Raw genomic sequence first — 25,297 nt, 5'->3', positions numbered from 1 at the left:
ACATTAGTCCCAATAACCCCCTCTGCTGGAAAACAAGCTGCAGGACGAGCAGGAGACTTAGATATTACATTAGAAATATGATATTTTGGAAGGATGCAGTCTGTGGATTTCATATTTAGTAGGACAGAATAAGTAAACTTTTCCTGTATGCTTTTTTATTGTAATTATCTATTTAAATATGTCTTCAAACAGTACCGGTGTTCCTAAAAACTACTGCTTTTCTTTTTTTCCAGGCAGTACTAGTTCAGATAACATAAAATCTCTGTTCAGCCTGAGTGGAAAGAGCAGTCTCTTGTGACCCTACTCCCTCACTCCCTGTGAGTGAGGGGAGTTTATGCCCTGCATTAGTGTGAGTGCTCCGGTGCAGCCTGCATGAGAGTGAACAGCACCCCCCCCCCTCCTCGTACACCTGCTACAGCCATACCTGCGGTACCAGTAGGGGATTCCTCCACCAGAGAGGAGCACTGCACTCATTACCTTTGCCTTCCAGCCCCAGATGCTGGCAAGCCATTCATCATGATTACAAATTCTGCTTGTGAGCGGGTGCACCTAAAGGCACAGACAGCCATGCAGACATGCCTTGATGCATGCATTCTGGGAGTACTGAGCTTGAAATCACACCTCAACAGGTGCAGTAATACAGAATAATGTACTTTTGAGCAGATATGTATGACATTTTATGCATTGTACAAACTGTAACCTGGTGTCTTACTAAAAATATAATATAATGTAACCATCAGGTTGTAGAGAAAAATAGGAAAAATACAAAACAACACAACACCTTTTTTTTTTTTTACAGATTTATAATATACAGATTGTATGAGACAAACAATAAACATAGAATGTTACAGACAATAAAATGCAGTGTATGGAAAATATGTGTTTATAACAATTTTAAAAAATGTGACCGTGGTGGCCTAGCAGGTAAGGAAGAGGACCCATAATTTAAAGGTTGCCAAGGTGCCACTGAGCAAAGCACTGTCCCGACACACTGCTCCCTGAGCGCCTTTGATGGCTGCCCATTGCTCACCAAGGATGATTGTTAAAAGCAGAGGACACATTTTGTTGTGTCACCGTGTGCTGTGCTGCAGTGTCTCACAATGACAATCACTTCATAAAATAACAATAATACGAAGGAGAAAAACATGAAGAATAATATACGGTTTGTATATCCGTTTTTAATTGATTGGGTCATCAATTCATTCATTCGCATTACCATTGTGTTTAAATAAAGTTTGATCAAAACGACCTTGTCTACATCCGGGGCCTTACAGTCTAGCAAGTCTGCGCATGCGCTGTCAGGGAAGCGGTTCGACCTCTGCCGTCGGTAAGTGCAATGGAGCCTGAGCGGAGAATTCTCGCCCTTTAAATCCCGTAAAATCCGCATCTTTCCATCCCTTTGCTGAAACGTTAACGAGGACTGGGTGAAATTTGTGCACGCTTGCGCCTCGAGTCGTGTTCATTTTCGAAGTTTGCGCTGACCTTACGCATCTCTCGTTCCAGATACACCCGGGTTTACACCAACTCTACCGCAGCCGGTGCTTGTCGCTTAAACGCCGAAATGTACGCCTGTGCGAAGTTCGTCTCCACGCCAGGACTGGTGAGTGGGCTCTTACATGGGTTAAAAGGGTCGACGTGTGTCCGTGTCTGCTTTATACCCGCAGGGGCCTGTGTTGGAGTTGGCTGGCGGAGGCAGGCAGGCAGGCTCGAACCTCGGCGGCACTAACGTAGCACGTAGCGTGGTAGTACCGCGGGAATTCGTTCTTTTTACTAATCTGCGGATGACCGTGCACATACGTGCAGCACAACTAAGGTCATGTGCCTAGCATAGTTGAGGCGCTAGCTGCTAGCCAGCTAAACACCGCACAATGTTTTTGTAAAAGGTAGTGCAGCTAATCTGCAGGGGTTTTACACAGAGGTCGCCGGAGAAACACTAAGTCCAACTTGGACAACTGTCGTGCTGTTAGCTGGTCTGAATACATCAAATTGTAACCTGTGGAAAGATTTAAAGGTTGTAAATGCACATTAATCGTGGTGGCTTTCTTTTTACAGTGTTGCTATGGTCATAAGCATGCTACTGGTATTTTGTTGCAATAATGATTAATTTTATAATCGGTTCTCCCCCCCTCCATCCTTAATGTTTTTGAAGGTCCGTGCTGGTTCCAGGGCGCTCTACAGACCCCTCTCGGCTTCTGTCCTGTCTCGGCCAGAGGTCAAATCAGAGGTTGGTGTGCTCAAGGTTTCATTTTTCCCCTCCAGTGTCCAAAGATTCTCACATGAATATGGCAAACACTATTACTAATGTGTGTGTGGTGTATTTATTTATTTAATTAATTTTAATTTAAATCTTGTAGACCGCTGCAGCCCTTGTCCCACAGAGTCCCCTGGCCCAGGTAGCACTCCGTGGTTTCCAGACCAGCGCAGTGAGCAGGGACATTGACACTGCTGCTAAGTTCATTGGTGCTGGTGCTGCTACAGTGGGGGTGGCTGGATCTGGTGCTGGTATTGGGACTGTGTTCGGCAGTCTCATTATTGGGTATGCTAGGTAAGTGTGTAAACTCTCATAGTTGTTTGTACAGCTACACAAACTTTTTCTTATTTTTTTATTAACATGCATTTTTTTTTTACAGGAACCCTTCTCTCAAGCAGCAGCTTTTCTCCTATGCCATTCTGGGGTTTGCTCTGTCTGAAGCCATGGGTCTGTTCTGTTTGATGGTTGCTTTCTTGATCCTGTTTGCCATGTAATAAATCTGCAAATAATGTTAATCTACTACAGATGTGACTGCATATTTTATTGTGGCTATAAATTGTCCCATGTTGGTTTCATGATTTTATGTACATTTTCTGGTCCATCACTGTCATAAAACACATGTATTGTAAAGATAATTAATTCCAGAATTAAAATGCACTTGAAAAAAATGGCAGTAATTTTATATTCTCATCATGTTTCACATTATTTATAGCAGGGTTCTTTAACTTACGGCCCTGACTGAGAGTTCCTAATTTGGCCAACCAGAACCAGTACCTGGCAGAACTTAAAATGAGATATGAGGAACACTGGTTTATGGATTTGGAGAGTTTAGTGCAATCTTTTCAAACAGTTGTTGGGTCCACTTAAATGTTGAGCGGCTTGAGAAATGTAACGGAATTGCAATTTGTTCAAAAGACAAACATCACCTGCTTTTGTAAATTGCATTCAATAAACGTAGACTTCAACTACTCACTGGTGCTATATAATTGTCGGCATCTTTTTTTTATGTTTGCTGTAATACTGAATAGTAAGGTTGCTTACAGTTTTTAAAAGGAACTGGACATTAATTTTTATTTTTGCAAAACTATAATTTTGCCTTTTTTTCATAAACTGTATATAGCAATTTTCAACAGTTCCGTGTCCTTCATGGCTTTTTGATGACGTGCATCCCGTGACGCATACGGAAACTGCGCGTCTCGCCCAAATATCGCGAGAAGACGATCAGTGGGATTTCATTATCGAGGGTTGAGCCCGTGGGTAAGAGTGTTTACCTTAATTGACGGGGTTAGTGCACGGACACGCATTTAACTCGAGCAGTTTGAAGTTATATAGACGAATGGTGACAACGGGCTGTTTCTGACTGTACGTCCTTCTTCATGCTCGAGCTGTTAGCCGCGGCAGCTAATATGGCGACGCGTCCCAGCCTGTGAACAGAATGGGTGGTGTGGCTAGCCATTAGCTGCCTTATGCTAATGCAGAGTGTAAACAAGGCGAGCCGCATTGTTTCATTCCGGACCCCTGCCGCTAGAAACGGAGCAAATATATGTGGCGATATTATTGATCGGCACACAGAACGCCTACTAAATAAGGTTCTTTCATGGCTGTGGTCGGGAAAAAGTATTGTGTTTAAAAACCACCAGTGTTCAGTCAGCAAATGTGATGCAATTTTAAAAGCAGCATTGTTGTGTACAGAGTCGCGATGACAGGAGAACATCTGTACTTGTGATCAAGCATTTTCGTTTTGTAATCGAATGTTTTTGGTGCAGAGCGCAGGTTGTGCGTTTTTCTTGTGGCATTAGTAAAACATAACTGTGGTGCTGCTCGTTTTGTTCTAGCTCTACTTCAATAATTTTTGACAAAGAACTTTAATAAGTTAATTAACTTTACTTGTATATCAGGAATGCACAAGCATGGAATGAAGAAGGTTGGACCAGTTATTTTGAAAGCTATGCAATTTGCTTGAAAATAAAGGTATTAAGTTTTGTTGGTCAGCATTACATTATTTGTTCACGCTGACTGATGTCCCCCTTTTCAGATGTTAAATAGTGTTTATATAGTCAGGATGCTAGTTTACTTTGTCAACTGTCCATCTGATGAAAAGACACCAGTCGAATGTGTTTTTTTCAGGTTATAAGTAGAATTTCTGAATATGAGTGATGAGAAACCTTTCCTATGTACTGCTCCTGGGTGTGGTCAGGTATGTGTACTCTTTATCCATTAATAACCTGATAATCTTCTTAATGGTTGCTAAAATACTTAATGCATGTCATGCAGCGCTTCACAAATGAAGACCACTTGGCTGTCCACAAACATAAACATGAGATGACACTGAAGTTTGGTCCAGCAAGAAATGACAGTGTCATCGTTGCTGGTATGTTATTTCATATGCCAAATAATATTATGGGCTTTTGAAAATAGCTTTTTGAAAATAAAATACCCCCCAAAATTACCGTTCTAGACCAAACACCAACGCCCACTCGATTTTTGAAGAACTGTGAAGAAGTGGGACTGTTCAATGAACTTGCAAGTCCATTTGAGCATGACTTCAAAAAGGCTACAGAGGATGACATTAAAAAGGTATATATACATATAAATACACAACACACCATAGCAAACTAATTAATTAATCTATTAATTGTTTTATGTTTTGTATTTCATGCTTAAATTGTCATTAAGAGGCTAACATGTCATGAGATTTGTAAAGACACAATAGAACGTAATTTCAACAACGTCAAACTATGAAGGAACCTAAATGGAGTTATGTAGAAAGCAAAAAATTTGTAAAACAAACCAGAAAATGTTTTACCAGGTAGAATCTCGCTTTCTCTCAGTCACACAAGGCACACTTGACTACCAGCATGGCCACCGAGGGTGTCTACTTCGAAGAATATAAAGTAAAAAAAAGTTCTGATCTGTTAACCACAGTATTTTTGGGTTTACTACATAATTCCCTGTGTCTTTCATATTAATCTACAGTGTAGAACATAACAAATGAAAGAAACTATTGAATGTCCAAATATTTTACTGGTACTTTACAGGAAAGGTCTGACTTGCTGATGAAGTGTTTTGACTTGTTTACTTTGTTTTTTGGGGGTGTGTGCTTTTTCAGTTGCCCTTAGATCTGTCACCGCTTGCTACACCAGTTGTTCGAAACAAAATTGAGGAGCACTCTGTGGATGTGCACAGAGATAGCCCATTACCCCATCCCGAATCAACTACAAGCGATGACAAGGTAGGGCAATGAAATGACCACTGCTGGATTTGTGTATTTTTAGAAATGCTGGAGAATATATGTGAAGTGTTAAATTTTTATCAACTTTCATCTTAAAATGCTAATAGACTTGACTCTTTACAGAGTTTTACTGCCCCTGTGCAGAGAGACAAACCATAGGTCCACCCCCATGTAAATCCTGTCTAAAAACCATTATTCTCAAATGAAAAAAAAAAGTTTATATTACATGTCAGATGGATTAAAAAATACCGTAGTTTATAATGTTTTTTTTAGCAGCATTGTTTGTGAACTGTTTTTTTTTTTTAACATGTATAGATGTAGAATGCAAGTGCACATTTACCTTGTCTGCTTCTCTCTCTCATATTTACAGTGGCTCTAAATTGTTTCATCTTCCTTGGACCTCTTCACATTTCATTGTGTTGTAGTCAAAAAGGTTTTTGTTAAGGTCCCTTGCTACATAAATATAACACTAAAGGTTTTTTTTGTAAATTGTCCACACATGCATAATTGCTTAAAGTACCTGAACAGCTTTTGTCACAAGTTTTGAGTTTGTTCGAGGACTGGGCTGTTAAGTTGCAGTTAACTTGCATTTAATTCAAGCACACATGTAGATGAACAGGTTGCCTGGTTCCTTGTATAGCTTCATGATTTTCCCAATCAATTATTGTTTTTGATTGTTGGAAATAATATACGTAATGGAAATTGTGTATTTTGTGACATTTTTTTCAATGTTGCAGCAAACCACAGTTGTAAGTCAGCTATAATTACCCTGTAACACAATCAAATGTGAGAAAGTCCTAGGGTGTTGTGGACGTAGTTTAAAACTACACAATCATGTTAGCTGCTCTTACCAATAAATGCCTATAAAGTAGACAATAACTGTTCTGCTAGTTGAGGACATGAATAGAGGTGTCTGGAACTGGTAATGATGAGATTTAAAGATGTTGAATTGAACATGTAACAAAGCTAAGGTTTCGTATGGTGTTTTTAGGAGGTTTCTTTGCAGCCGACCTCACTGCCAACATCCACTATAGTACGTCCTGCGTCCCTCCAAGTACCCAATGTACTCCTTGCCACTTCAGAAGCTAGTGTTGTAATACAGCAAGCCCTCCCGTCGCCAACGTCTAGCTCTGTAATTACTCAAGTCCCATCCTCTAATAGGCCAATAGTGTAAGTAAATCAAAATGTTAATTTATTTACACTTTTCAGTTCATTCCATTCCTTTTTTTTTTTTTGTTCAAGATATGGCTGATTTTTAGCCAATTTTAAGTTCTCGGTTAATGTAGCTTTTTTGTGTGTTTGCTGTATGGATCATGGGCAGAGTTCGTTTTAATTTCACCCATTTTTGTGGAAATGTGAAAGGAAGTGCCTTTTATTTTTCTCATGCGATTAGTGCCATGTAGCATGACGGAGAGAACCAATCATATGGCCAGATCATTTCCTGTGCCTGTTTGTGACATCAGTGCCAATGCTTTCCTTGTGTAACCGTCTTCTCACCCTCTTTCATCAGTCCCGTGCCAGGCACATTCCCTGTCCTCTTACAGCTCCCCAATGGACAGACGATGCCAGTCGCCATCCCAGCATCCATTACAAATTCCAGTGTACATATTCCAACTGCCATCCCCGTAAGTCACTCTCAGATTTGGTGATTTTTTTTATGTGTGGTACTGACCTGTTACATTTAATCTTACTTTTGATATTAAGTGATAAATAAAACCATTAGGAGCCTTTCTTGTTACGTTACAACATTGTTTTTGACACTCAAAACCCCTGTAATAGGGTCTTACTTCTGAAAATGAGTCCTTACATTGGAACGATTTTAAATCAAACAGCAGTGAAGATCACAAATCAAGCAACATGATTACAAACATTGAAGTTAGTATGAGTTTCAGATTGCTGCTATTCTGTCAGACATTTTTCATAAATCTGACCTTGTAATGTCCCGTGTTTGACAAGCTCAGCGTAATTGCAGTATTTTCAGATTCCTCTCTGCATAATCCTTTGTCCTTGTTTTAGGTAGTACTGCTTTGATCTACTGAGCATACACATCATAATAAAATTAATACAGATTTAGCACAGTACATAATCATATTTCTATCCTTCAAAAATATGCTAATTCATTTTAATTTTCTGGCCTTGGTCTGTTGTAAAAATTACTTCTGTTATAACGTTGCCATCTTGCCTTGAATTATAGGTAAACTTTATGCAAACTTCAGCTAATTCAGCAAACTTGTTTGATATTACTGTGGAAAAATATAGCTTTAGTGTACACATCCATCTCTACCCCTTAATCCTTTTATTATGACCTAGTATCTTATTCATTCATCTACTGCTGGCTTGACAGAGAACAGTGTGTCTATCCCGTGCTACGCAGATGCTCCCTTCTCATCCCAATCCCATGACATACAAAAAAAAGCCTAAAAACTTTACTAGAGATAGGAATCCAGTGACTATTCACGTTTCTATTCATTACTGAGGAAATTGATCATTTTACAGTAATGCTCCACTGCCCTAAACAGGTTGTATTTGGTTGGAATAAGAACATGACCCCTCAGCCAGCTAATATAATCAAATTAAGCCTGACTTTGTATTAGAATATCTTTGCATCTCAGTGACTTTTTAGTCCTGTCTTGAGTTCCCCATCGCAGGGATTAGGAAGTACAGCGTTCTTTCTTTGCAGGAGCCCAGAAACATTCAAAGTCACTTACTTACTAAGTGGTTGAGAGTTATGGTGACACGGCCGCACCACGCCGCTCCTGTAATGTCACCACGTTGCACTGATTTGTCTGGGCCATGTTTCAACGCTGCACTCCCAGGACACAGACACTATTTACTGCGCTGGCAGTGGTGGCTTGGCTTGGGCACTGGGTAGCGAGCGAAAATGGGCAAACTAATGGGCCTTAGAAAAGAGCAGCTGTATGTCACCGTGGCAAAGACTTGGAGGCGTCCAAACGGGGGGACCTTCTCCTTCCTGGGTGCTTTACTGGCTGATGTCCTTGCACGTTGCAGATTTAGACAAGTTTATGGAAATACATATTTCTGTAAGTCTCATTACAGAGACTGTAATGTCCCCGTTGTGAGGTTCTGCAGCACTGACAGTGCTGCGTCTGTGTTGTTGACTGTGGGACATTTGCGCCACGCAGACTCTGCTTGTCTGCATGGAACACTGATGATTATCTCCCAGTAGCATTAGTGCAATAAAGACCCTCGTTCTTGCTGAAAGATCGAGACACAGTCCAGGCTCCCCATATGTCCCCCATTTTCTGCTTCTTTTCCAGTTGCAGTTTTATTTTATTATTGTTTACATTTTTAGCTTCATTAACTTATTGTCCGCCTGTCTTCCTCGGCCTCGCATTTCTTCATCCTCCTCTTGCTGTCTCGTGGTGAGGAGGTGTTGCAGGAGGCAGCACTCCGGCCTGTGGCGTGGCGGCCCGTCTCTCTGCGCTCTGCCCATATGCTCTCCACGCAGGCAGACAGGAGTGTTCATTAGCGTGCGCGGTGCATCTCCATGTGGTGCTGCCTCCACCCAACAACAGTCCATCCAGCCTAATGAGGCTGAGATATGAGCCAGTTCTGAGCATGCTGTGTGTGTGTGTGTGCGCGTGTGTGTGCGTACGCACACATGCGTGCGAATATATGCATATGTAAAGACGTGTGTGTGTGTGGGTGTGAGTTTGAGAGAGAGGGCAGGATACAATGAAAGGCTCATTTTTCCCCCTGTTTCTCTTCTCCTCTGTGTGCCTGTCAGCTTGTCAGACCCGTCACCGTAGTGCCTAACGTCCCCGGGATCCCAGGACCCTCCTCCCCTCAGCCCGTCCAATCAGATGCGAAGATGGTAATTTCCCTCTCCATATATTTTACTGCTTTTACCTTATAGTTCCTTTTCCACATGTCATAATATTTTTTTATGACATCACAGAATGAACAACCGGTGCTTACGAAGTGCTCACATTTTATTTTTTTAAATGCTTTTTGTCCCAATCAAAATTCACACCAGGTCGCTCAGTGTTCACCAGCCCACCAGGGGGAGCTATTATTGGTCGCATGTTCATGTCACTGATCAGCCACAACATAAGTGAACACTGACAAGTGAATTGAAGAACATCTCCTGTGTCCTGTAAGTTGTGAGGTGGTGCCTTCATGGATCAGACTTGTTTTTCCAGCTCTCCCCACAGATTCTCCTTTAGAGTCTGAAGGCTCCTCAGTTCCAAATCCGTACATCTTGCATGATTGGTTTTGCACATGCGCAATGGTTTGGTAAGGGTTGGGCTGCCAACGTTATGGCTGTTGGAGTACACAAGCGCCGATCAGGCAAGTGGTACAGATCTGTGCCATGCACGTTACATCACTTCAGAATAATTTTTTTGTAATGTGCAATATCCTACGATGCTGTTGTGAAATACTACAGTCATGTTGTACATGGTCTGCAGCAATGTTTAGAACAGTTGGTGGAAAATGTGAACAAGTCATAATCCAGATGAACTCCCAGTATTCCAGTCTTCTGGAACAGTGTTCCAGATAAACACAGAAACTCAAGTTTCGCTGCCTCCGTCAGCCTGTCTTCTTCACTTAACTATTTCTGTTTACTGAAATCTCCTTCCTTTCCTGTTGTCATCCAGAACACATCAGAGTTGCATGAAACGACAAACTCCTTTTTAATAACGGGTGGTTCGTAACGACCACTGAAGTTCTGAGATCTTGACGTCCCTGGTTATAGTTGACTTTATAGTATCTGACGTCCTGCACACACAGTTGACTGGTTGCAGCAGTTTTGGTAGGTACTAACCACTGCATACCAGGAACACCCCCACTGCTAATCCTAATGCTTAGAATTGGCCCATTGTTCTAGAAACTCCTCTAGAAGATCCTCAGACTGCTTCCAGAACTGCCTGTTGACCTGTATCAGGTGTAAGAAGATAATCAATGCGATTGACTTCAGCTCTGAGTGTCTTTAGTGCCGTGGCTGAACTTGCGTGTTTGTGTATGTGTTAACAGCAGTGTTGTAATATTTTATGCAGAATTGACCTGCCCCACGCGTGAAGATTGCTGTGAGGTTGCGTGTCCTGTGTGAGTTGTCAGTGGATGTGGTGGCGCGTGCCTGGCGTGTGAGTGCTTCTCAGTGAGGTTCCTGGTTGAAGGGCAGGAATATGGAGCGCAGCTGAGCGGATCAGTGGCACCGTGATGAAGCAGGTATCAGGGAGGCTGTAAGCGCTCACAGCAGGCTGCCCTTCTGGAGATTAACAGGTAAAGTGGTGTGTGTGATGGGGAGGATGTTTGGATCGGGGGGGGGCTATGGTTTGCGGGGCCGATATGACAAACGCAGAGGCGGTCAGCGGTCGAGACGGGGGGGTGGCTTCTGCCCAGACTCGGTTGGGGGCATCTTGGCACGCGCTCAGCGTTATGGCAGCCTCACCCTGCGTGGAACCTTTTTGTTCAGCAGAATCCTGCCTGACCTGCGCTCCCCGCACCCCCCCTTCGCACACCATCCAGACGCCCACCCACCCACCAACCACCACTCTCAGCTCATCAGCAAACACCTAATGAGCCCACGTCAAGAAAACAGCCCCCCAACCAGCCCCGCATCTCCCCTCCCCCTCCCGCTCTCCCCAGACACAAAGACGGCACTTCACAAGGACTGATGATGCTGCAAAGACCACAATAATGATAATTAACTTGCTGAATTTAGAAGATTATGCTGTTAATTAGTTGCAAAATAAAGATAAGTAATATAGTAGCAGATGGTTGAATAACACCCATGAGATGGAGGGTTATTACGCTGATGAGGTTTCCGTGGCAGATATGAAATATGGATCCGACTGCTTTTTCCTGCCTTCCGCGGGCCCTTCCAGCGGAATAATATCTCGTTTCAGCCAGAAGAGGTTCTGGAAGGGTATTACACCATAAACTCATTTGGTAGATAGATTGGCCTGGCAAAGGTAGCTGTTAAATAATGCGCTCCTCTGTTTTCCCAATGTAAATGAACTCTCCCTGCGCTCGTTTCCGTGCGGCCTCGTTCACCGTCTGCCCGCTAATGCGCGGCTCTGCATCTGCGTGTCAGGTCGCTCGGAGCGGCGAGCTTCGTAGCCGCACGTTGTGCGTTCTCACGTGAGCAGAGGCGGTTCGTGTGTTAGTGCGACAGCCACAGCCCGCCTGACAGACGCACGGGGACGGAGAGTCGCGTGCGGGGCGCTGTGCGCGCGCGGCGCTAAAAAGGCGCCCAGGAGGCGCCGTTTTCCCTGACAAGTGAACATCACCGGCTCCTCGGGGGAATAGGAAATTAGCCACGACAGCTTTTACTCCACCGGAACACAACTCCAGGAAGCATCTGCTCTCGGTCGTTGTCTTCTGCCTGATAAACGTTTGTTTTAATCATTGCCTTCATCTCCTTCAAAGTCGCCCGCTGGCTGCGGCAGCACTCATTCAAGTTCGGTTGCAGCCTCCTCGTTCCACCCCAGCACGGGCGGGCTTCGCCGAGGCTCACCTCTCCTCTTCTCCCCCCCGCAGACGCTAAAGGCGGCTTTGAACCAGCAGCTCCCTCAGGTGACCAATGGAGAGGCTGGAGAGAGCCAGAGCAGCGCCGCGAGCCACACCCCACCCCCACCTCCCCCGGCCCCGCCCGAGGAGCCGGGTCCACAGACCCTGCAGCAGCCCGCCACCTCCACAACGGAGACACCTGTGAGTGATACATGCGTGGTTCCGTACATACGTCCGAGTCAGACTTCAGGGGTCATGACAGTGACCACGTTTACATGACAAAAGAGAAAACTGAATCCAACCGAAACCGGGCGTTACAAAGTCGGATAAATGGATAAATGCGATTAATACTCCTGCTCCTGTATGCTTTTGTTGAACTGGATCCAAAAGGCACTTGGCACATCCTTCCTCTCCAGACTTTGACTTGGAAGCAGTTGAAAAAAAAGTCACCTCAGCATGACAGCCAGTCGTCACCGGTCATAGCAGTACAGCGATTTCCCTCTGGTACATGTAGCTTTGTTATGGCTGAGACAGAATGACTAAGATAGAAATGATGCTGCTAATCTGAAACAATGGCAGAATATATAACATTTTTCATTTTTATGTTAAACTATGATGCAACTGTGATTAAAGCAATTAATAAGTTTGAATATGTGTACAGATTGAAAAAAACACTTCTATTTGTTTAAAACAAACTACTTATGAATGCATGAAATTAGCTTTGTTTGAAACAACATTTAGAAATTGCACCACAAATAGTAGATTTTTTTACTAATATTTATTTAATTCAAAGAATATTGCAACTGTTGAAAGGAGACGTTACTTTCAACTAATGTTGTTTTCGTCAATAAAATTTTGATGACATCTTCGCCAACAAACCTTTATGACATGATGGAAATGAGACATGATGCAATTGTAAAAATGAGACTAAATGTGGTTAACAAAATAAGAACGATTCTAAAATGTCTTTTTCGATGATTGAAACGAGATGTTATTATTATGCGTTTTTTCTGTTTCTTGTATCTCCCATCCGGTCACCAGATGATGTCGTTTCCTCCTTATGCATTTGCAGCATTAATTACATTTCAGAAATGCTTTTAAAAGATGCTTTTGTAAAAGAAAAACAAAACTGAATGTGTGGTCGAAAAACATGGGGAGAAATGTGCCCACTTTTTACAATTGGTGCATTGTATTGTATTCTTGAGTCTATAAGGTAACAATAATATAATAAGATAATTGTTTTAATTGTGGGGAAAAAAAACTCAATGGCTTGGCTGAAGACATGACCTCTGGTTTACTGTTTTCTGATGTCACAGGCGTCACCAGCACCTCCCGCTCAGCACACACCCAGTACGGGTGGCCGGCGGCGCAGGGCCACCAGCGAGGACCCGGATGAGAAGAGGCGCAAGTTCCTGGAGCGCAACCGAGCGGCCGCCTCGCGCTGCCGGCAGAAAAGGAAGGTGTGGGTGCAGTCTCTGGAGAAGAAGGCCGAAGACCTTAGCTCTATGAACGGGCAGCTACAGGTACACCGGACCCTGCCATGACCTCTCACACGTCAGTGTGGTGATGATGGCTTAGTTCCGTGCAGCCTGGATTTCCCTCCGTCTTTGCGGGCCGGCTTGGTTTCGTCGGGCGTACGGTACGCGCTGTTCACTCACACAGTGATGAAGTCGTTTAATAGCGATTAAGAAGTGTAGCTGCGTGACAGCGATGGCGCACAAGGCCCCCACATTGATAAGTCCCTGTCAATAAAGACGTATCCTCCAGATGTCAGCCGCACACAAGCGTGTCTTCTCTCCTGTCTCTGCCATTCGTGGGATGGCCTCTAAAATCTCTCAGGGAACGGCGTCTTTTTGAACCTTCGTTTTTGCGAAAAGCAATTAGGATCTGATGCTGACAAGTTCGAAACAGTTCATGTAACTGTTGTCTCTGTTGATAACTGTGAGTCGGGGTACGAGGCGTTCCAGACAATTTAATGAGATGTGCTGTTTATTTGCGTGCTGTCTTATTTGCCGGTGAGACGCGGCGCCGGGTGCGATGGGGGGAGGAGAGGAAGGAAAAGCCATTAATGTCTGATGGAAAAATAAACGGGCGTGGGGGGGGGTTGTTGATGGTCCAGTTGTGTGGCACTAAGGGTTAAATGGATGCAGGCAGATGAAGGTGGATGGAGGGATATCGGGCTGTTAACTGTGAAGAACGGAACGACTCGGGGCGAAAATTGAATGTCAGGGAATGAAAGCGTTCTTTATATGAAGGCATTAATCTTTTTTTTTTTTATTTTATTTTTTTGTAATAACTCCCGTGCTGACACATTGGCCCAGCTGATCAGTGGATTGTGCCTTAATGATGCACGATTACTGTAACATCATCCCTAACGGGCTTTTTAATGGGATGTCAGGGCCAGCCGGAGAGCGGCGCCGGGCCTCCCCTGGAAAAATGCCTATTTGCTCGCATTTTCAAAAAAAATTATTATTATTTATTGATTCACAAACTCTGGAATTACTTTAACTTTGCGTGCGCGGCGGAGGTCTGCGATGCATTTTCATTCGCTGGCTGAGGCGGAGGACACAATTTACTTATTATTTATTTTTTTTAATAGCCTCGCCATTTTCCATGGAAAGGTGTCGCATGTGGTTAGCGGAGGAGGGGGAAAAAAATCCCTGCATTTCTCCCCGAAATGAATCTGTCATTTTGAAAAGACTATTTCTCTTGTCATCGGGATCCTCAGGATCGGTGTCGAGGCTATAATTAGCTGACTGTACCGCAGACATGGCGCACGTTTCCTCCCCCCAGCAATCCCACGTCGCCGGCGTAATTGTACTGTATGGGCTACACCTGTACAGGAGGAGAGGTGGGTGAGGGGAGGGTGCAGTGAAAAACGGGGACGTGGCGCCGCGGCACAGAGAGATGTAGGGCTCCACCAGCTGCGTTTAAATCTGCTTCACAACACCACCATTGTGCCAAGATGAGCAAGGCTATGCAGATGGAATCATATAAATTGGCCACTTTTAGACCGATAGATGAAGCTGCGGTGGCCCTTTAAATAGAATCGGGGGGGGGCAGTGTGGGTAGAACGAGTTTAAATCTGCCATAGGGCGCTGGGCGCGTGTTCTTGGCTGCTCTAAATCCAGCTAAAGTCACCTTCAGTGTAATGTGGCCCTCTTTACCGAAACGCGGCTCCAGCCTCCCGCGGGGGCCGTAATGACAGGGGAGTGTAAATCTCAGCAGAATCTACAAAGTTGTGCTGACAATCGGAAGAGCTCACCTCTGACAAATGTGTTGGTCTGCAGCCATTAAAGGACCATAATTATATCGCGGGAACAACATAATTGAAAAGGTGCGTTGTACTTTATCTCCGCGTCATCTGGTAGCCGGGTACTTTGCGCAGGGCGCTTGTCCTCCTTTATCACTAGGCTGTGCATGGCCCAGTGCGTATAGGGAACAATATGGATGTTTCTACCTGCAGTTAACCAGATCTGCCGAGAGGTGAATTCCTCTGCTGTAACCTGTCAAATTGCAAGGCTTTTTTGCAGACACGTTGGACACCATTTCATTGCAACCCTACGTGTGCTAGGTGTTGGGGGCGTGTTCGCTAGTGTAAGGTCAGGTGTCGTCAGGATTTTAAATAAATAGACAAATGGTCTCGGGGTTCATCGTCACCATGGCTTTGTGTTCTTTTTGGTGAGGTTCTTTTGGGAAAAAAAAATCTTTTTCAGAATTTCTTTTGGATCACGCCATGATGTTTTTCTTTTTGGGAGCCGGGCACATTCTATATAAAAGGTCTCTTGATTCAACAGGTTTGGCAATAATCAGGTCTGGGTGTGGCCAGTGAAAATGAATCCATAGTTGATTTATGATGGGCAATTTTCACATAGGGCCATGTAGTTATGGATAGTTTTTTTCCATAAACAAAATATAATCATCTCTTAAAAATTGCACTTTGTTTACCTGTGTTATCTGTGTCTAATATTTAAACACAATGTTAAGATAAAATGCAAACATCTACTAATGATCTGAGGAAATAATTATTTTTTTCAAAATATACAAAATCCGCTAAAAAGGATTGAAGCAGGCGGCTGTTCCAAAGCCTCTGCCCCCTGGGCGTCAGTCTTGCTCAAGGAGCAGGTTTTGAGCCTGGGACTGAAGTAGCTGTGCCTGCATTTTGGTAAAATGTGATGCATTTCAGGCCTGGCCTATAATAAGAGTATTAAAACAATATTCTAGATTCTGCACATAATTAAATGAATTTGCAATGGCTTATAATTGTACCTCATGCTACTATGCTACAGGTATGTGCAACATTTAGCAAGTTCTTGACTTATGGGATTGCTGTAAGTAGTTAATAATCATGTATTACAGGCTGAAGTTTACTTAATATTGAAACAGTAATTGCTAAGCTCCATGTATTATCTCACCGGACCATCTAGGGGTCATGTATAATGTCTGTAGTTTTTTTTATGCCTTGGTAGTGCTTGTCTTGTCAGCTGGTGTCAGTTTTTTTTTTATTCTGGAACATTCTTCAGGCCACTTTATCAGTCTCAGGATTCGTATAATGCTGTCCAAGCTGCACCATTGTTAAATTTGTACGTCTGAAACTCAGTGAAAGCTATGTGGGTGTCTAGAACATGTCAGACTCTTTCTGATTGGCCATTTAATTTGGGAGGGGTGTGTGTGTGTGTGTCTTCTCTCTCACTATTCAGAATGAAGTCACCCTGCTGAGAAATGAAGTGGCCCAGCTGAAGCAGCTTCTTCTGGCTCATAAAGATTGCCCTGTAACCGTCATGCAGAAGAAATCCGGCTATCACTGTGAGTAATGTTCCATTATCCGCAGCCCTGGGCTCTCACTTAAATCCATCCAAAATGAGGCCGGCAAATCGCCTGAGGGACAGGTCTGTCTGTCTCTCGCTCTTTCTGTATCTGAATCTCTGTCTGTTGCACTTTCTTACTCAGTAGCTCTACATGACCCACCTCCTCCATCTATCAGCACCGGAGACACATCTCCTTCTTTAAACGGGACTCAACAATACGCAGATAAATGCTCTATAGGGTAGAGCAGATATTAGAAAATGCACAGTGGCCTGGGTAAAAAGATCAGCTCTGATTGGCTGAGCGCTCTAGTCAGTTGTAATAATATTTAATAAATCGACTGAAGTACAAGATAGTCCGCAGTAACAGTGATTGTTACGCGGTTTACGTTGGGGAATATGTTATGAGGTTAGCCCTTAATTTGTTCAAATTTCCCTCAAAATCCCTTACGTTTTCAAACTAACATATTCTTTCATCTGCATTCTTGCATCTGCAATGTTTTCATCTGCTTTGCCTAGATATTATTGATAATGTATGCATTGATTATGACAAACCTTTTATCGGCTCCACCCCTCAAGCCTCCGTTCATGCAGGATTAATAATTGGGTGAATGAAGGCCCATGCAAGAGATCAGATGACAAGATGGACAAAAACTGAATACAAAATAGCCTCTAAACTTAGAATTTGGCATTTTTTATAATACTTTTGTCGCAGAATAACTTCCAGCAGCCCTTGAAAACATCAAAGTATTTAATATAGCTGCTCGCAGCGAGAGTTATTGATAAAGGCAGAGTGATTTAAGAGCTAATTTCAGTAAATGTGATTCCGTCCACATTTATATTTGCTCCGTTGTCCTAGTTTTTAAAGATGCCCTTGATTGCTGTGCTCTTTTAAACTGTCTCTTTCCCTCCGACTGAGCCGGCAGGGATGGACGTGCAGTTTGCGCGCATCTTCAGCCGTTATCCTTTAATGATGTCTTTAGAAATTTACAAATCAGTAGACGCTTCCTGCCATATGCACCCACTCCATATCAATTTGCTGCTGTCAGTAGAATTGGGGACTCTGAGGGACGTGCTTGTCTCTCACGGCACGCTAGCGGCAGCTCCTCAGGTGCATGCCGTAAAACGCTTAATGGCTGCCACTTTCAAACAGCCAGCGCATAAGCACTTTTTTTCCCCGGAACAAGCCATACTTTTTAATTTCCCTGCGAAGTTCCTCGCCCCTTTTGGTGGGGTTTGGGGGAAATACTGTTTGCTCAGCTTTCTTCTCCCCGCTCAGAGGAGCCGCGCTCCGCCTGGCCGTCGCTGACTTGTATTGACAATGATTGCATCAAAAATGAGTCCATTATAGCCATGCGCTTGACAACACCGCGGCACCTTCACTCGGAGCGGTGGCGGCGCTGGCTGTTCATTATGCCGCTCTGTTGTTAACGGGAGAAGTGACACGCTTCATGCATATTATGGGACTGATGGCTTCCTGGCTGGATTGAGTTGTCAGGCATGAGGCTCATTTGGTGGCGCTTTCGTCGCCTGGATTTGTTTTTGGGGAGGATTTGCAGATGGACCGGGCCATCCTTCACCGGGGTTTGGCGGGGAGTGTCGGGGACCTCTGTGAGAGGTTATCTATCAGAGCCGGCTCTAATGTAATGAAGCTCCGGCTTTATGTGGCCATTCTGTCTTCGCACTGTTTCAGGTGGAGTAAACAACACAGGTCTCCTAACATTTAAGGACAGTTTATTTAAAAAAGACCTGTCAGAAGAGGCCGCCCGTCCGCCCATATACATCCTCTACACCGCGGTAATACACTTCACAGCCATCCGTCTGCCGGCGAAAGTGCGCAAGCCGACGGGCGGAGCGATGGCCTCCGAGTATCAGTGGCCCCTCGGGCCTCGGGATCCTGCATGTCTGCCTGTTAACACTTTTAATCATCCAGCTGAGGCGCGGCGATGGCAGGTGGAGGGAAATTACCCAGCCTACCCTGCAAAAAACAAGCCAGGCCATGCTTTCTGTTGGCAGTCCGAGCCCTCCATCTGCTAGCTAGAGAAATTCGCATCGGAAATAGATCGGGGAAAGGTGTAGCGCGGCCGCGGGAGCCTGCCAAGCTACGCGCTGCAATCCATCAACCCCACTTTTACCCTTCACTCCTGTACTTAATGCCATTAGGAGCAATTATGTGCGTTTGAACGTGGGCAAAAAAAAAAAAATATGGACACCTATACTGATTTACATGCGGAATGCTGGCTTCCTGCATACATAAATGGAAAATGGATTTATGGCTTTATATCGCACCCTCATTTTAAATCATGTGATCAAAAGCCCGGTTAGTAGCACAGCGGACAGAAGGCCTTTTAAAAAGGGGCTTTTTATCGCAAGGCCCATATTACAGAACGGGTACATCCACGTCCTTAAATACCAGGCCCGAACATTAATTACCCACTGCCATTTTGCCTGACTCTTTATCATTAGCAATATTAATTATCATAGTGGTCTGCATTTCTTTATGAGTCAGAGCTTTTTTTTTTTTTCCCTCCTCCTTCTTCTTCTTCTTTATCAGGAGCCAATTAATTCAGAGCAACTGCCTAACAGCTGGTGGCATTTCGACTCCGAGTCTCGCGTACTCTCCAGTGTGAGCATCATTAAAATCAGGTGCTGTAATCATCTGTCGCTGCAGTAGTTGGCAAGGTAGCAAAAAACAAATGAGAACGCAGGGAGGGGCGCGCAGCCCAGCCAAACGCCACCGAATGCAACGTAACCTTATGATGTTGGTTTAAATTGACACGGTAACTTTAATTAAAGGTTATAAGGCGCTGGTTGAGATTTAATAAGATCCATAGTGTGCATCATTCCAGCCTGGTGGGGTTTACTTAAAATTCTGCTTTCTAAATCCACAGGCAGAGTGGGCGGGCTGTCCACGCCCAGTGTGCGGTGTGTAGTGGAGCTTTCAATAGTATTTTGCATACCAAATGTAGCTTGAGTTAAATGGAATTTGTGTACAATACAACAGTTCATTACATAAGTTGGACGGGAAGTCATTGTTTGGTACGGTAAGTCCATTGGTGGTAAAAGTTACCACATATAATGTCTTTCTTTTCTTTATTAGACAGTGGTTCACCGAACATGGTATGTCTCTTCAAAGAAAGCGTCTGTCAATACTGCTGCAGCCTACTAAAAAAGTAAAATCTAAATAATACCTTATAACATTTAGAAACTTTAGAAACTGTTCTTGACTTGTAGTATCTTTCAGATTACCAATCTTCAACCTTTTATCAATATATTATTATTCTAAACCATAAACCTATGAGGTTTAAACCTTCTAAACATCAAAACATATGAAAATAACATGTTATTATTGCCCTATTCAAGACTGAATAACATTTAGCACTTGTGTAACATTTAGATCAGCAGAATGTCAAAAATGTGATTGGCCTACAGGAAATTTACAATCATGATTAAAGTTGGCAAGATGTCATGTGAGCCAGTAGAGAATAGAGAGAGAGAGAGAGAGAGAGAGAGAGGGGGGTAACTTGCACCTCTGTATGTCTGCCATTCTGATCTAGATGTAGAGGATCTTCTTTAATCGCTTAACTTAAGTTTTAAAGTTTTGCTGGGGAATAATGAATTCTGTGCACAATTACTTCAATTGAAGTAAACTATCCCTGGCATTAACTGAACTGCCATGTATAGTTTGTAGACAACCTACCCAGATCTTATTTGGATCTCCATCCCCAATTCATCCCCCATTGCCTGTTTGAATTAGCCCGATGGTGCTGCTCTGTGACCCTGCAGTGGTTTGTAAACGACCGAAACTACAACCCTCTCATATGGGTTTATCGTATATAGTCTTTCAAATATAGTAACCTAGTGAGAAACACACTCGCCTATGAACCAGAAGACCACAAAGTCCCAGGTTCAAACCCCACTTACTCCCATTGTGTCCATAACTGTCTCCAGCTGGACTGTCCGTGTAACTACTGATAGATAAGCGACTTACTGCTAAATGCCATAAATGCAAGTATAATTTATGATATTATTGACTGCTGATCCTGTAGACATCTCTTAATTGTATCTAAGCTTCTCTCTGTCCAGTCTGACTTGACATGAGTCTTGTACCACAGGTGGGAAGGCATGGTTACAGCATATAACGCTGTCCAAATACCCTTTGGGCCATTTTATTATTGCAGCTGCTTGTTTCCAAATCTTCAGAGAGTTATGTATAATAAGGTTATTGTTATACAAAATTTTGTTAATGGAACTGGGGTATTGAGCATAGCCAGGAGAAAGGAGTTTCAGCAAGAGGAATAGTCCATCTGAAGCCAGGCTGGCATATCTTTTATGATACTTCCTTCAAAAAGCAATTTTAATCAAAGGAGCCACTAAATAGTATAGATTAAACCAGGGAAGATTGAAACCTCATTCCTCTTTATCTTTACAAAGGTCCTAGGTTGTTTATTACACCGAATAAATGAAGAGTTTAACCCACTGGAACCTGGGCAGCACACCATTTTAATTGCAAATGATGGAGATTGGTAAGGTTTTCCAAAATTCTAGATTTGGCTTAAATTGTGTTTTCACATCTCAGTTGAGAGGAAGTAACCAAAGTCCTTTGTAACAATGAAACAAAGACTGGTAAAAGTAAATGTATTACTACAAAGTCACATCATTCCACCAGTTTCTGCAATTGGGATTTATAAAAAAAACTGATTGTTACACCATTATTACCTCCATGACTGCAGACTGCCTTTGTCAGAAAATATTCTGCCCTCTGGTGGACGTTTTGCTAAAATTCAATATGAAGTCATCTTTAAATTCACATCTTTAAGCCACAATAAACACGAGACTGTTCATTGACCTGTAGACTGGATATTTTTCACATGTGTCTCTTCTCTGTTACAGCTGCTGAAAAGGAGGACAGCTGTGAGGACATGTCCGTCCCTAGCAGTCCCCGCAGCGAGGCCATTCAGCACAGCTCAATAAGCACGTCCAATGGGGTGAACTCTTCCCTGGCCAGCACTGAAGCGCCCACCCCTGGCCCCACCCACAAACCCACTGCAGACCAGAGCACAGAAGATGCCCAGCCTCAGGTGGGCAGGGCTCCAAGTGCCCAATCACAGCCCTCAGGGAGTTGATCAAGTGACCCATGTCTCATTGCTCACTGCAATCGTACTAACCAGGGGAAGGAGCCTTGACTCTTCAGTCTGGAGAACATTTGTGGGGTTTTGTTTTTGAGTGTGTATTTCATTTACCTAAAATATCAATGCATTTTTACAAGAGATAGTAAGGATCAAGGGGAAGGCACTTTATAGATTGTGAAAATTTGACTTATTTTGTGTTTATCGTATTTATTGTATAATTTATGTGTAATTATTTTGGTCTGTTTTTGTAGCACCGAACTTTAGGCTTGAGCCTTGCATTGTACTGACAGAATCAGTGGATTGGTGATGAGATCCTCCTACCAAAGTGTGTCGTCAGCTCTCTTTTTTTCTGTGATTTTATATTTTTATATAATGTGTCTTAAGCACTATCTTAGGGGGTTTAAAGATATAAGGAACAGTCGTTTTTATTTCTTTGCCTTTTCCATTTTGCACACAGCGGGCCTCATGCAAGAACCGGGTGCTTGACAAACTGATATTAAGTTCATTGTTCCAGTGGTGTAGCTAGATTGTGACATTGATCATTAGTTCCTTAACTTCTATTTGTTCTTATGAACTGAGGGCTTTACATGCTTAATACCCTTTAAGAATTAATCCTTGATGTAGTAGAGTAGTCGCAAGGTCCACTTTAACTGAAGAATTTTACAGCATAGCTCAAGAACAATTATTAACGTTTAACAGCAAGAAAACTCTGTTATTGAAATATTATTACTACATTTTGTGCCGTTATCTTTTTTCAAGAACACTAAGAAACATTTGATCACATTTTGCAGACCGTAAACACGGCATGATGCTTTGATGTACTGTTAAGACTGAAATGAATAGTTTAGCAGTTGTCTGGCTGGCACTACAGTCAGAGTTCGTCCTGTAAGCACAGCCAGCAGAAGAAAAAGAACCTTATTACTTTCAGGAATTATTTTACTTCACCGACTGGTAGAGAACAGGCTGTTCTCCTTCTTCTGGCTTAGGAGTTTGCACACAGTGTTGCTGTTAAGTTCGTCTTCTTTTGATTCATGGTCAGTGGATGTTATGACCAGTTTCCCTTTTGCAAAGTTCCAGACTGTTTTTACTGTTGTCATAATTATTACAGATTTATAAGATTTCTTGCATGGGGCCCAGTGAGAGGGGATTACCTTTTTAGTGTTTGCTCTCATGAAGCATACTGTCAGACTGTAGAGTTAGATATGGGTGGGTGCCTGTCTTGTCCTGATATGTAAGTGGGTGAACAGATTCTAGAGACAGCGTGCGGTTTGAATGTTGGAAGTGACCTTCACGTGTACATACTGTCTTAAGGAGGTGCTTTGGTTAGAAATATTTTTTTTTTGTCTTCAGATCAGTGCTTTGACCAACATTCCACATGTAGTTTGATTGTTGCTGAGGCCATGATTGTAAATTTCTGGAACATTTTTCATCCCTCAGGCATCATTCCTTGATGTTAACTTAACCATGTGCCATTAATTTTTCTGATTACTTGTCAAGATTGATTTGTAACTTTGGGATTTGCTAAACAACTGTATACAGTACGTTTACTTCTCTTTAAGGGTCTCCATGTACATAGCTACTTTTAATAGGAAATGTCATGAATTCCCTGACTAGTGATTCTGCTACTGGCAAGTGATTGATGCTTTTGGTGTTTGACTTTGTTAATCACTTTTGGAAAATGGAACACCTTTTTTCCCCCTTTGTTCATCCCAAAAGATATAGGAAGCATTGTAAATTCCATCAATATTGATACATTGTATGTGACTCTTTCAGATGTTCAATACGTTGTTTGTATTAGCGTCTTAAGAATGAGCTTTATTATAGCTTTATATAGCTGTTCGTTAACTCGAAATCCTTGAGAAAAGGTTAAACCAACCCCCAACCAAGGGACCCTGTGTCCCTTTGAATGCTTTCAGAATCATGGAAATGTGAATAGAACAAGTTGCTGCACTACAGATGTAAGGAAATCATAAATGAAGATGTATATTTAAGTTCACTTAATTACTGGAACTCAGCATAGTGACTAAATTATAAAATAAGTGTAGGTCATTGAATCGTTATGTTTTTTTGTTGTTCATCTTAATTGCCTTTTGTTGTCAAAATGCATTGTCTTACTACTGTGTAGTTTTTTGAGACATTGCTGCTTTATTTCTCTTTTAGATATCTTCTATTTATTATCATTTAAAAAAAAAAAAAGGTAATTAGTGTTGTTAATGTTTCTGTGCTTTTTTGCATGAGTGAACGATTCTCTGGGAGAATTAGACCAATATTAAAAATCATATCTCAGATAATTCCAGATGAACATGGTGTTACACCTTCTGCTCCAGCCAGGTCATTTATATGAAGGTCCTCAAATTCATGGTGCCCTGGCATAACTACAAGAAATATTAAAAAATAAAGGATGGGACATTAATGTGTTGGCAGTAAACTTGTAACTTGTGAAAGTTATGTATAAAGTACCATAAATTAATTAAAACAAAAGTTGGAATAAAACTTTTAATATCTCTTTAAAGCTATTTCTTCCAAGTTGTTATTTATATGTGTGGTACTAAATGGTTGGATTTCATACTGAAAGTTTTGGGTGTATCCTGCCATCTTGTGGTGAACTCTGGAAGGCAAATCATGGAGCAGAAGTTGTGCTCTGGTTACACTCTTATCCATTTATGCTCCTAAATATGGCATGGTCCATTGCATTGAATGTGTACATGAATGATTTTAAATTACTTTTTTTTTTTTTTTTATTGGCAAGGCCTTTCATTTACATTACATTACATTTACATTTACGGCATTTATCAGACGCCCTTATCCAGAGCGACTTACAATCAGTAGTTACAGGGGACAGTCCCCATGGAGCAATTTAGGGTTAAGTGTCAGGGACACAATGGTAGTAAGTGGGATTTGAACCCGGGTCTTCTGGTTCATAGGCGAGTGTGTTACCCACTAGGCTACTACCACCCCTTTCACACATGGCATTTCTGTTCACTTTTTGGGACAATAACATTTTAATCAGTTTCATTTTTATTTATATTCTTTTGCGTCAGTTCCCCAGCTTTTTAGATTCAGTTAATTTTTATATTTTGACAAACATATTTTTATCTGTTATTTTTATAAATTGTGTTTTAAGTACATGTTTATTGGTATTAACTTTTTTGTTATTAAGAGTACATGGTATTCTGGAATGAAACTCTTTCTGTTCACACTCAGTTGTACAAATTAATCAGCCACCAAACATTTACTGCTCAGACAAACACACACCCACACACACACTTATCCAACAGCCACAAGCCAGTGTTGCCCAATAAACATTCCAATGTTAACCAGATTTTACTCCAAAGCCAAATTCTGGAACAACTATTACACATGCAACCATACATAACCACCACCTAGTGTAATAACACTATAG

General features: G+C 42.5%; 2 protein-coding genes across 5 annotated transcripts; both read left to right on the top strand.

The window, feature by feature from the left end:
* The first annotated feature begins 1,273 nt into the window (after positions 1–1,273).
* Positions 1,274–3,228, top strand: atp5mc3a (ATP synthase membrane subunit c locus 3a). The gene is made up of 5 exons (XM_028991143.1): positions 1,274–1,327; positions 1,504–1,600; positions 2,150–2,224; positions 2,355–2,545; positions 2,631–3,228. Exons 2-5 carry the CDS (start codon positions 1,562–1,564, stop codon positions 2,743–2,745), a joined length of 420 nt encoding a protein of 139 aa, XP_028846976.1. The 5' UTR covers positions 1,274–1,327; positions 1,504–1,561; the 3' UTR covers positions 2,746–3,228.
* A 228-nt stretch (positions 3,229–3,456) lies between these two features.
* Positions 3,457–24,406, top strand: atf2 (activating transcription factor 2). 4 transcript variants are annotated; one of them, XM_028991144.1, is made up of 12 exons: positions 3,457–3,508; positions 4,379–4,448; positions 4,526–4,622; positions 4,710–4,828; positions 5,361–5,483; positions 6,475–6,653; positions 6,994–7,108; positions 9,232–9,318; positions 11,988–12,158; positions 13,274–13,480; positions 16,658–16,763; positions 21,656–24,406. In XM_028991144.1, exons 2-12 carry the CDS (start codon positions 4,401–4,403, stop codon positions 21,886–21,888), a joined length of 1,485 nt encoding a protein of 494 aa, XP_028846977.1. In that variant the 5' UTR covers positions 3,457–3,508; positions 4,379–4,400; the 3' UTR covers positions 21,889–24,406. The 4 variants fall into 4 exon arrangements, with proteins under 4 accessions (XP_028846977.1, XP_028846980.1, XP_028846978.1 ...); XM_028991145.1 differs by lacking the exon at positions 3,457–3,508 and adding an exon at positions 3,515–3,613; XM_028991146.1 differs by lacking the exon at positions 3,457–3,508 and adding an exon at positions 4,203–4,222.
* Positions 24,407–25,297: the final 891 nt, after the last annotated feature.

Source organism: Denticeps clupeoides, chromosome 9 (genome assembly GCF_900700375.1).
Source record: "Denticeps clupeoides chromosome 9, fDenClu1.1, whole genome shotgun sequence".
NCBI classification, from domain to species: Eukaryota; Metazoa; Chordata; class Actinopteri; order Clupeiformes; family Denticipitidae; genus Denticeps; species Denticeps clupeoides.
This window is presented reverse-complemented; position numbering and strand designations above follow the sequence as displayed.

What these genes read in the sequence shown, in the direction of transcription:
- atp5mc3a (XM_028991143.1), top strand. Translation starts at nt 1,562, where the DNA reads ATGTACGCCTGTGCGAAGTTCGTCTCCACGCCAGGACTG. An exon ending in TCGTCTCCACGCCAGGACTG is followed by an intron (nt 1,601 to 2,149) that starts GTGAGTGGGCTC and finishes ATGTTTTTGAAG; the next exon opens with GTCCGTGCTGGTTCCAGGGC. An exon ending in GGCCAGAGGTCAAATCAGAG is followed by an intron (nt 2,225 to 2,354) that starts GTTGGTGTGCTC and finishes TAAATCTTGTAG; the next exon opens with ACCGCTGCAGCCCTTGTCCC.
- atf2 (XM_028991144.1), top strand. Translation starts at nt 4,401, where the DNA reads ATGAGTGATGAGAAACCTTTCCTATGTACTGCTCCTGGGTGTGGTCAG. An exon ending in CTGCTCCTGGGTGTGGTCAG is followed by an intron (nt 4,449 to 4,525) that starts GTATGTGTACTC and finishes CATGTCATGCAG; the next exon opens with CGCTTCACAAATGAAGACCA. An exon ending in CTATGAACGGGCAGCTACAG is followed by an intron (nt 13,481 to 16,657) that starts GTACACCGGACC and finishes CTCACTATTCAG; the next exon opens with AATGAAGTCACCCTGCTGAG.